The 12,302-nt window shown below is 36.7% G+C and overlaps 1 protein-coding gene across 8 annotated transcripts in view; it reads right to left on the reverse strand.

Annotated features, from left to right (window-relative positions):
- ELF1 (E74 like ETS transcription factor 1) overlaps window positions 1-12,302 on the reverse strand; it is a 105,445-nt gene that overhangs the window by 7,575 nt on the left and 85,568 nt on the right. For 6 of the 8 annotated variants that reach the window (XM_035726519.1, XM_035726520.1, XM_035726521.1 and 3 more), the window contains 5 exons: window positions 11,054-11,161; window positions 9,573-9,740; window positions 3,310-3,393; window positions 2,401-2,593; window positions 781-1,230 (listed from right to left, as the gene is read on the reverse strand). In XM_035726519.1, coding sequence (XP_035582412.1) covers window positions 781-1,230; window positions 2,401-2,593; window positions 3,310-3,393; window positions 9,573-9,740; window positions 11,054-11,161 — 1,003 coding nt within the window. The remainder of the gene's footprint in view (window positions 1-780; window positions 1,231-2,400; window positions 2,594-3,309; window positions 3,394-9,572; window positions 9,741-11,053; window positions 11,162-12,302) is intronic. The other 2 variants (XM_035726524.1, XM_035726526.1) reach the window with 2 other exon arrangements.

Consider the following 12,302-nt stretch of genomic DNA (forward strand, 5'->3'; position numbering starts at 1 on the left):
ATATCTTTCCTGGGGCTATGAGGCAAATTTGATTTGATTGCTAAAAAACTATTCTTCCAATTTCTGCCACTCCAAAAGCCTGAAAAAGTGGACCTTAGATTCTTGGCCTCCCTACCTCTTTGGACTTTAGAACTGTTCCCTGATAGGATCTTCCCAAGGAATAATGTTATTTCTTGGAACTCACTACATTTCAGAAGGTCACAATATGTCAATTTATGTAGAATTTTTACAGCTTCTGACTTTGGAAAAAAGATCTGAAACCATTCGCTATATTTTCTAATACGTGGATCCCTTCTTGTATGATCAATCGAATTATACAAAGGTATAGTGGACAAGATTTAAATGGACAGAATAACATCAGGTAATGACAAAGTTAAAAATAAGGAATCACTGATACAATCAGCTGCTGAAAACAATCTGCTGAACAAGATTTCTAGCTTTAAAATCAATGTAAGTTTTATTTTCACTTCTGAATCCTGACCCAAAGTCATCAACGAATAATGACTCTGGTCAGAAACATCACAAAGATGATGGACTCTGAAAAACAAACTGAGGGTTCTAGAGGGGAGGGGGGTGGGGGGATGGGTTAGCCTGGTGATGGGTATTGAGGAGGGCACGTTCTGCATGGAGCACTGGGTGTTATGAACAAACAATGAATCATGGAACACTGCACCAAAAACTAATGATGTAATATATGGTGATTAACATAACAATAAAAAATTAAAAAAAAAAAAAGAAACATCACATAGTGATATGCATTGGTAACTTTAGTTTTCTCACCTAATACTCTGAACGGAAGAATGTAATGTTTCATCCTGCACGCTACTGGTTACGCCTGCTTCTCCCTCTGGGACAGCCTGTACCGGCTGTACGACATGAATAGTCCGGAAGAGCTGGGTGGGGTACGGAGACTGTGTGGGCTGCACTGTCCTCAGGACTTCTGATGGCTGTGCAACTTCCACAGGATCTTTGGGTTTTGTAGCTTTAGAATTCCCTGGTTTGAGAACTGTAGTGGCTCCTCCTTTCATTCCTGGACTTGAAGATACTCTTGATCTGCTTGCTTGGTTTCTACTTGAAGTGGTTGTTGAAGACAGTGATGGATCTGAAGACTCTATGCTGGAACCTGGATCCTCATCATCTATATAAATAAGATCTTTTGGCATTTCCTTAAACTGATACACCAAGCGTTGACCTTCTACTTTTGCCAGAATACCCCTTTGGTAATAGTACCTATTCAAAGCAGACAATTTTATCAATATTCTATGCAGTTAAATATAAATTAAAATTATGTTCAACAAAACTGAAGTTCTTTAATCATAAAAGTTTAAAGTTGGAAACAAGTGGGAGAAGAATTTCAATGAAGGGCAGTTATTTTGTATAAAATGGTATAATTAAACATATTATTTTCTAAATAAATGTAAAACACACATACTCACAGATAAAGAAAAATCCTTATTATCAACTAAACCTAAAACCAATTCTGATGAGGGGATTGTTGATAAAATACGTGGATTATCCTAGTCATTCACTTTTCTTCCTTCATCTCCCCTTCTTCCAACTTGCTGGAATAATCAAATCTACTACAAACCTCAAGAGTTTATTTCCCTTCCGTAGTTTATTATAATGTCCTTACCAGTTTAAATTTGATTCAGTAAATCTGATTCAGTTTTCCATATAAAATTTAATGATGTACAAATAGAAGTGACTCAAATTTTGTCATTGATTTTAATTAGATCAAGAATCTAAAAAGTGTGAGTTAAAAAAACAAACACAAACTGCAACTAAATAGTTCTGGTTTAAGAAAGTTTAATGGTTTAATCAAATGCTACTTCTAATAACTCTTTCTCAAACAGATGCCTATCTCGAAGAATAGATAACCTGGATCACAGAAAAAACACACTAAAAATGAGCTTAGGAATAAAATGATTACCTACCCAGTTCAAAATGTACACAATGCCTAATACTATTCTTGAAGCATTTATTCCAACAATCTACAGATCATACCTGAGATTTACGTTTAAAAAATGCACCCTCTTATTAAGTACCTGCATTACCCCTACATGTTAATTTTGTGCTGAATTCGAGTTGAACGGCTCAAAACATATGAGCCCTTGGTCAATTTATAACTCCTGATGAGAGTTTACATTTTCTAATCCCTTTACAAGTAAAATATCTGTTGTTCGCATGAAGATTTTTTTTTTTTTGAAGAAAAACATTTTCCCAGACCAGAATAGGACTTCAATTTAAATACGTACTGATTTCTAGAAGTAGTGCGGTCTTAGCACTTCAATAATAAAATTCACCATTTTTGTAATCCTCTACCTTTCTAGAAGTTACCTAACTTTTTAGTATTTAGGAAACAATATTCTTAACACAATGAACTACAAAAACTCCATGTACCTGAGAGCTCTTCCCATAGTCTCGTAATTCATGTCAGGCTTGTTTTTGTGCTTCCCCCACAACCTGGATACTGCTTTAGAATCTACCAGTTTAAAAATGCCTTTTTCTCGCTGGGTCCATTTGATATATTTAGGACAAGTAGCTTTGTCCTGGAGCAGTGCCAGTAAAAACTCCCAGAGATAAATTGTGTTTCCTGAAACAAAAGCAATTTGTTTGACCAAAATTTCATTGGAAAAGAGCAAAATTAAACACAACTAAAAGCCTTGTAAGTTCCCTCTATAGTTATACAAAAATATTACACAATTTGGTTAGCACTGGCGATAATTTTTAGGGTCTAATATAGGTCTTTTTATTCGTCCCATATGAGATGTCTGGACAGAGCAATATTGGCAATTAGATTTATGATGACTTGAAAATAAAGCATTTTGAGATGATGAAGCACTTTTCCTACCTCTTTCAGAACCACTACATAAAAGAGCCAGTGAACAAATGTTGTATGAAACCTCTCAATAGTTGTTCTCTTTATAGCAGAGCCAGTAGAACGGTCTTAACATTCTTCTTCAAATTCGGGCAACGGTTATGAAAATAGCGGAACTCCAAAACAATGTTATAAAGTGTCTACGAACTGAAAAGCTAACCTGGCTGAACTCTTCCAAAAGGCGCAATATTAAAGAATGGATTATTTTGACAGGTACATAAGAAAAATCTCTTAAATGGGTTTCTTGGGCTCCATTATTACCAGTCTCTTTACAGAAAGTGCCAACTATACCTTATAAGCATTTGGCAGCAGGAAGATCCATTTCAGTAAGTCAAGAGAGCTGGTAGATTTTACTTATGATATGTAGATAATTTAAAGCAATCTAAATGTTATTTGACCTGTAAGTATTGTAAGGAAATTATCATACTTACCCTTACCATCTTTGTTTTTCTTCTTCACAGATATGTTTGGCGTAGTGGCCGGGGAATCTGGTCGTGGAGGTTTTGTTTTTCTCCCTGAAAACAGAACAGCTCTGCATAAGGATTTGCCATCAAAAGTGAGAGAAATGGACAATTTAGCTGTTTATAAATGCTATTTGGTCATTTATCCTAAATTTCAAATGCCAAATATTTTATACACATATACAATATCATACATGCTGGTTTCCTAAAATCTATTTACTCAAAAGGAAAAGAACTTCAGTGAAAATGTATTGTTAGTGTAGGTTAGATCACAAACATTTTTATGTAGGAAATGACACATCGGCTCATTTATAAAAATGAGGTTAAGTTTAAAACATTGTGAGGTAACAAAACTGACAGTGCTTTCTTAAAATCTGGGGGTTATTCTTGATGTTGGTAAGACTTGGGCTCAAAAAATAAGCCATATAGGTTTATCTGTTGGTTAGATAAACTTTTTACAGTAGGAGAAATCAATTCTTATGTAGCTCTTAAACACTGGAAACTTCCCAAAACTCTAGAGATACAAAAATGCATGAAGCAAAATTTTGATGAACTACATAGTCAGTGTTTATTTTCCCATGTATTTTGAAAACTCCCATTTTCTAGACTTCTTTTAATTCACAGCAAAACAAACTTTATAGTTTATGTTGAGATGATCACGCTATCTGAACAGACTACCATTCTGTACATGAAAGAAATGAAAATTAAGTATAAACGGATACCTTAGTATATTTTATCCCATCATTTTTTTTTTTAACTAAGTAATCTCTATGCCCAATGTGGGGCTCAAACTCAAGACCCGAGATCAAGAGTCTCATGTTCTACCGCCTGAGCCAGCCAGGTGCCCCTTTATCCCAATATTCTTGAGGCTGACTCTATCTGGTCTAGATCACAAGGGTGAATTCTGGGTTAGGATAATATAAGGCAATAACTTAGAAGAACAGAATTCTAGAGCTAAAGTCACAAGGTTAGTAACAACACATCCCCAAACCGAGTAGGAAAACCTTTCTGAAGTTAGGGTGAATAAGAATCAGGGAGAAGCGTATCAAAAGGTCACTCTTCAGGCCCCTCTTAATGTATAAATATGGAACCCAGTCATCCAGGTACTTCACTTCCATCACTGCAGACATCTGTAGAGAACCATTCATGAGGCAGATACTTCTGGGTGACTATGTTAATGATAACAAATATTAGGAGCAAAGACTTCCGTTAGCTCCTATCCCTCCTACCATCTTATTTTATGCCTTCTATTTACCTACTTTTCCTGATAGATAACATCACTTTCTTCTTCACACTGTTTTCACCACTAGTTTTAGTCAAGACAGAGACAGTTGGTAAACCTACCTAATATCCATCCTTTCCATCATCTTCCTTACCATTCAAGGTGGCATGGCTTCATGGGAGTTCTATGTGAGTTGGGTATAGGATTTTTGGTTGACAGTTCTTCTCAATACTTTGAAGATACCCAACACTTCCAGCCTCTACGGGGAGCTTCTAAGCTGCCAATCTAAAAATCAATCCTCTTCAAGTAATGTAGTTTCTCCCTGGTTTGTTAGTTTCATCTTTTTTTTTTTTTTTGGTGGGGGTTGGGGGGGCAGTGTTTTTGCATTTTTACTCTAATGTATTTAGGCCTGGATTTCTTTGATAGTTATGGTACTCAGGATTCACCATGCTGAGATTTATGTCACTTTGGAAAACTCTCAGTCATTATCTTGGAATACTGCCTCTTCCTCCCTCTACATATTCTCTCTTTCTGGAACTTTGATTAAACATGCAGACCTTTTCATTCAATCCTCACATCTCAAACTCATATTTTTTATTCTATATCAGGTCTATATTGGAGCTCACTAATTCTCTTTTAAACAGTGACTAATCTGCTGTTTAACCCATATGTTATGTGTCCTATTTGGTTCCTTATCACATCAGGCTTCCCCTATTAAGTAGGATGTTAGTCCTTCACTTTAAAAATAGCTTTACTGAAGTATAACATACAATGAAAATGTGTATGTTTAAAATATATAATTTGATATCTTCCAACATAAGTACTGACCTGTGAAACCATCACTATGTTCAAAATAGTGAACATATTCTTCACCCCCAAAAGTACTTTGTACCCCTCTGTAATCATTATACCTTTCCCACTCTGCCTGATCCAAAGGTAGCCAACTATTTACAGATTTTCTGTCATTATAGTTTGCAGTTCCCACAATTTTATATGAAGAGAAACATATATTTACATATATATATATATATATATAAAATATGTTAAGTCTGGCTTCTTTCCTTTAGCATAATTATGTTGGGATTCATCAATTTTTGTTGTATGTATCAACAGTACATTCTATTTTATTGCTGAGTGGTATTTCCTTGGATAGATATACCACAAAGTTGTTTATCCAGTCAGCAGTCAATAGACATTTGGGTTGTTTCAAGTTTTGGGCTATTGCAAATAAAACTAAGAACATTTATTCATGCAGATGTTTTTCTATAAATGTATGACTTCATCTCTTTTGGATAGATACTGAGTAGAAGAATGGCTGGGTCCCATGTTAAGTATGCATTAAATGTTTTAAGGAACTGTCAAACTGTTTTTTTCAAAAAAAAAAAAAATTTCTCCATGCAGTAAGGTGGGGTCATCGATAGGGCTCACCTCATTTGTTTCCTGTTTCTCAGGATCACTTGCTTTTGTTGACTGATGTCTTGTTTCAGACATTTTGTCTGTATTTTTAGTTGTTTTAATAGGAGGGTAAATCCAGGTTCTGGGTGTTTCTTTATTAAAAATTTTTTCCAGCATTACTGAGATATAATGACATATAACTGTGTATTTTTAAGGTGTATATATGATAATTTGATATATTTCTATGTTGTAAAATTATTACCACAGGAGGGCTGGTTAAAATAGCATCACCTCACATAATAATTACTTGGTTTTTTGGGTGTGAACATTTAAGATCTACTCTCTTAGCAACTTTCAAGTATATAATACAGTATTGTTAACCAAAGTTACCATGCTGTACATTAGATCCCCAGAACTTATTCATTTTATAACTGGAAGTTTGTACCCTTTGACTGACATCTCCCCATTTCCTCAACCCCCCAGCAATCACTCTCTCTGTCTCTATGAGTTTGGCTATTCAGATTCTACATGTCAGTGATAGCACACAGTATTTGTCTTTCTCTTATTTCACTTAGCATAATGCCCTCAAGGTCCACCTATGTTTCTTAATGCTGCAGTGAACATGAGAGTGCAGGTATCTCTTCAATACCTTATTTTAATTTCTTCTGGATATATACCCAGGAATAAGACTGCTAGATCATAGGGTGTTTGTAGTTTTACTATTTTGAGGAAACTCCATACTGTTTTCCATAGTGGCTGTACCAATTTACATTCCCACCAGCAGTGCACAAGGGTTCCTTTTTTCCCCACATCCTTGCCAACACTTGTTATCTCCTGTCTTTTTGATGACAGCCACTGTGACAGGTGTGAGGTGATAGCTTACTGTGGTTTTGATTTGCATTTCCCTAACAATTAGTGGTGTTGAGCATATCTTTTCATGTACCTGTTGGCCATCTGTAGGTCTTCGTTAGAAAAATGTCTATTCAGGTTCTCTGTCCATTTTTTAATCAGATTGTTTGGCTTTTTTGGTATTGAGTTGTAGGAGTTCTGTGAGTTGTAGGAGTTCCTTATACATTTTGGATATTAACCCCTTATCAGATATATGGCTTGCAAATATCTTCTCCCATTCTGTAGGCGCCCTTTCATTTTGCCGATAGTTTCTTTTCCTATGCAGAAGCCTTTTAGTTTAATGTAGTCCCACTTACTAATTTTTGTTTTTGTTGTCACATCCCCCAAATCATTCCCAAATTGTGTTCTGTTATTCCATCTTGTCTAGAAGTGGAAGTTCTACCTGGTATTTTGTTTTCATTCTTTTGCCTTAATAATTGTAATAATTGTAGTCATAGTCACAGAAAGTTTCTATTTGATAATTCTATTACCTGAAGTTCTTTGAGAACTAATCCTAGAATCATCTATGTCTTCTGCTTCTTATTCAGGAATTCTCTTCCTAGTGTATTCTGTGATAATGCAATGTGAGCTCATCTTCAACAGGGCTTTATTTGAGGAAACACCGTGCAGGCTGGGTTTAAATGTACGACTTGCCAGAGCAGTTTTATAGAAGAGCTTCTGCCTAGTACTCCAAAGTTATTGTCAGTCTGCAGTCACTTTTACATTAATTACTTGGCTCAGAATTTCTAAAGTCAGTGATAGTTTAAAACCTAATCATAAAATCTAATCATAAACCTAGGTTAAAGTAAGCCTATGATTATGAATTCTTACAGAAAGAATTTCTCCACTCAGAGCCCCAGCTAGCCTTGACACTTGTTCTGTGCCAATGAGTGGACTGTTTCTCCCAGGAGGGGAGAGCCATTCAAGGATCCCAATGACATGCTAAAGTCTCTATGTGATACCTCATCTTGCATTGGACCAAGACGAAAGCATCTGCATGGGCAATCAAACTGACGTACCCATCTCAGCCCTTCAGAGATGCTGCGGCCTCAGCTCACTCTTAGTGTTTTCATTTTCCTCTTCTCTTTGGGCTCCTGGACTTTCCCTTACTTTCACGTGAAGTGAGGTTCTGGGTGGCTGGTGATTAACCAAGATATTAAACTCAAAATATTACACAAACTGGAGGAGTCAGAAGGCAATGAAATGGAAAGAGCATCAGACTTTAGATGAAAAATTCCCTTTGAGGGCGCCTGGGTGGCTCAGATGGTTAAGCATCTGCCTTTGGGTCAGGTCATGATCCTGGGGTCCTGGGATCGAGTCCCGCATCAGACTTCCTGCTCAGTGGGGAGCCTGCTTCTCCCTCTGCCTCTCTCGGTCTCTCATGAATAAATAAAAATTTTTTTAAAAAATTCCCTTTGAAATTTAAATCTAATTAAAATCTAACATTTTCCTCTTCAATTACTTACCAGCTGATTTCCAACTCATTATTTTCCCCACTGGACTCTTATACTGGAATCCATGCTAGTGGTTTTCAAAATATGTCCTGTGGAAGGAAGCTAGAAGCTAACTGCCCTTACCCAAGCTCTTTCTGAGTTTGCATAAAAGGGTTTAGATAAAAGATTGAGGCTTTAAAAAGTTGGAAAACCTGGGACACACCTGGGTGGCTCAGTCATTAAGCGTCTGCGTTCGGCTCGGGTCGTGATCCCAGGGTCCTGGGATTGAGCCCCACATCGGGCTCCCTGTTCTGTGGGAAGCCTGCTTCTTCCTCTCCCACTCCCTCTGTTTGTGTTCCCTCTCTTGCTGCCGCCCTCTGTCATATAAATAAAATCTTTAAAAAAAAAAGTTGGAAAACCCGATTTCTGCGAGATACACCAAATAATCTAATTTTTTAATGAATCTAATATGAAGACATATACCTTTTTTTTTTAAAGATTTTTTATTTATTTGACAGAGAGAGACACAGCAAGAGAGGGAACACAAGCAGGGGGATTGAGCTGAAGGCAGACGCTTAACGACTGAGCCACCAGGTGCCCCTACCTGTACTCTTTAATAGGACTGATCGTTTTTTTTTTTTTTTTGCTCTTTTCATGTTACTTTTTATTTATTTATTTTTATTATGTTATGTTAATCACCATACATTACATCATTAGTTTTTGATGTAGTGTTCCATGATTCATTGTTTGTGTGTAACACCCAGTGCTCCATGCACAATGTGCCCTCTTTAATACCCATCACCAGGCTAACCCTTCCTCCCACCCCCTCCCCTCTAGAACCCTCAGTTTGTTTCTCAGAGTCCATCATCTCTCATGGTTCACCTCCCCCTCCGATGTCCCCCCCTTCATTCATGGGAAGATCATTTTCTTTTTAATTTTCAAGTTTTATTTTTTTTATAAAGATTTTATTTATTTATTTGACAGAGAAAGAGAGAGACAGTGAGAGAAAGAACACAAGCAGGGGGAGTGGGAGAGGGAGAAGCAGGCTTCCCACTGAGCAAGGAGCCCGAAGCAGGGCTTGATCCCAGGACCCTGGGATCCTGATCTGAGCTGAAGGCAGACGCTTAACGACTGAGCCACCCAGGTGCCCCAACATATACCTTTTAACTTATGCTTTGTACCCTCACCTTTTCTTATCTAAGTTTTAATTGGTGTAGAAATAGCCTCGAATAAAAATTATGTTTAGATTCTACATCAAAATTTGATTGTTTGCCCTAAACAAATTAACCACTCACCTTTTTTTCTTTTAGGTTGTTCTGGTGATGATGCTCCTGGTGAGTGTGCATATGTCTCTTGAACCTGCTGAGTTTCCATCACTTCAGGAATCCCATCTAATGTGACGGATACATGGGTGATTGGGGCAACAACAATGTCATCTTCAGATGAACTAAATATATTATTATCTAATGGAAATAAAATCAACTAATTATAATTAACTTTGTATTATAAATCAAAATAATTTCATCAGATAGTTTTCTGTTTCTATGAAAAATCTGGTCCCTTATTTCTTCTGTCCAAAATTAGGCGTCCTAAGACAGACCAGGCTTGACAGGACTAATTCAATGCCCTTCTTACTTGACTGCCTATCACCAATCTATCTTGTTTCGCTTCTCCATTCTTCTCTCATTGCTGCTAAAGTTATTCTCTGAAACCTAAGTCTGATTTGACCATATAATTCTTCTATGCAAAACTTTCTACCCTGAAAATTATTAGAAAAATAAAACTGACCTTTCACACAGTTCATAGAGGGGAAAAAAACGGTAAGAGCAACCCAAACTCCACAGCCTGACATTTGAAACTTGCACAATCTCGATCAAATCTACCTTTCCACTCTCATCTCCCACCTACCAAGAAGCTTACACTTCAGCTATACCAAAGCATTTTTATCTCAAACATTTCACTGTTTTTTTACAGATTTGTCTCCTTGGCTCAACCCATTCTCTCTACCTTAAATGCCTGTCCCTATCTCCTCTTTCCACTAAAAGCTTATTTGTCTTTTATGGCCCAGGTTAAAACATTTCTTCCATAGAGCCTGTCTCTGATATTCTCAGCCAGAGTACTCTTTTCTTCCAGAACACTTTGCTATCCCTTCTATGGCCTTTATTTTTGGCTATTACATAAACAACTACCTTCAAAATTAATCTGTAAACTTGAGGGAAAAAAAAGTTATCTGTTCATTTATATATCACATTATTGCCTAATGCACTCCTGTGCATACAAATACTCAACCACATCTTAAATTCATTTAGTAATAATTAATTTTATGAGTTTGACACTCTGTCAGAAAAGCTCAAAGGAGAACATGGATTTAAAAGCAGATCGATAAGGCGGCAGTGAATTTTCTGCCATGAGGTGTTAGAAATTTTTTCAATGAATTTTTGCCTATTCACTGATGAATACTCATACGGATCATTAAATTATAATAGTTTGGGCTGTAAATGCCCTAATACTTTCATCAATGAGGTTACGAGAATAAATTCTGCTTTTATTCCTAAAGGTCTCCCTCCTCAATTAAAAAAAAAAAAAAAGTCTTGTTTAACTGAATACTTTAGCAAAGGTGTCTCAACTAGTACTGTACCTTAAAATGCACTTGGGACACAACACTTATCAAACATGATCTCTGGTCTCTTGGTATTTGCCATCTAACAGAGAATGGTGGCAAGAATAACTGTTCCAAGTGTATGAACATGAACAATCATGGCACATGACCACTCACTTATTCGTTTCTCATCAAGCATAGGGCCAGGAGAATCCATATTGAGGAGTGCCTCAGCAGCCTCAATCGTCTCAATCGTTTCGTCTCCATTAGGACAGGAGGCTTCAACTACAACACGTTTGGAAAAAATATGAGTTAGCTACAAGACCTCTTGTTGCTTGAAAACACACAGATTTTGATCTCTGGAACGTCACTTAATACTTGGGTTTATATACATACTTTGTATCAACAGATAAAATCTATATTATTGAATATGACTATTAAATTCTCTCTTTCTTTCTTTTCTCTTGTAGGCTCTGGGTAGGCCCCCCCAGCGCGGAGCCCGACACAGGGCTTGAACACCGATTCCCTGAGGAGCTAGACCTGAGCTGAGCTCGAGAGTGGGAATGCTTACCTGACTGAGATACCCAGGTACCCTCTACTTCTAATTTTTTAATGCTTCTCTCCCTCTCTCTGCCCTTTCTCCCACTCCTGCTCTCTCTCTCTAAAATACATAAATAAATCTTTAAAAAAAAAGGAGAGGGCACCTTGGTGGCTTAGTCAGTTAAGCGGCCAACTCTTGGTTTTGGCTCAGGTCATGATCTCAGCGTCTTGCGATCAAGCCCTGCATTGGGCTCTGTGCTCAGAGCAGTCTGGTTGGGTTTCTCTCTCCCTCTCCCTCTGCCCCTCCCCCCTGCTCTTTCTCTCTAAAATAAATAAATGAGTTCTTTAAAAATAAAAAATAAACATATTAGATATACTTCAATCCATTAGTTATTGTCCTTATTAATGCTTAAGTTGTCCCATGTTTGGCTAAAAAATATTTTGTCTTTGTTTTTTTAAAGAAAAAAATAGACCATGAGTTCATACTAGTATTTTCAATTCAAATTTAGCATAAAATGTATTTCTAGAATTATATATTTATACCATGTATTTATATAGCATTTATAGGATTATAAAATTTTTATTTAACTTTGCAATTTAACATTTGTATACCTAATTTTACTCTGTAAATCTGGGCTTATGACATTAACTTCATTATTTATTTGATTTTACCCTAACATCTCTCTCATATACACACACTCACACAAGTTGTAATTATTGAAAACAGTTTAAGATTCCTTAGCAGCTTTATTTTTATTTTTTGCTTTTTAGGATATTTCCTGTTAGGAAATGCACAGCCTTAAAAGTAACTTTAGGGGTGCCTGGGTGGCTTAGTCAGTTAAGTGTCTGACCCTTGATTTTGGCTCAGGTCATGATCTCAGGATTG

This window comes from Zalophus californianus, chromosome 3, assembly GCF_009762305.2.
Source record: "Zalophus californianus isolate mZalCal1 chromosome 3, mZalCal1.pri.v2, whole genome shotgun sequence".
NCBI lineage: Eukaryota > Metazoa > Chordata > Mammalia > Carnivora > Otariidae > Zalophus > Zalophus californianus.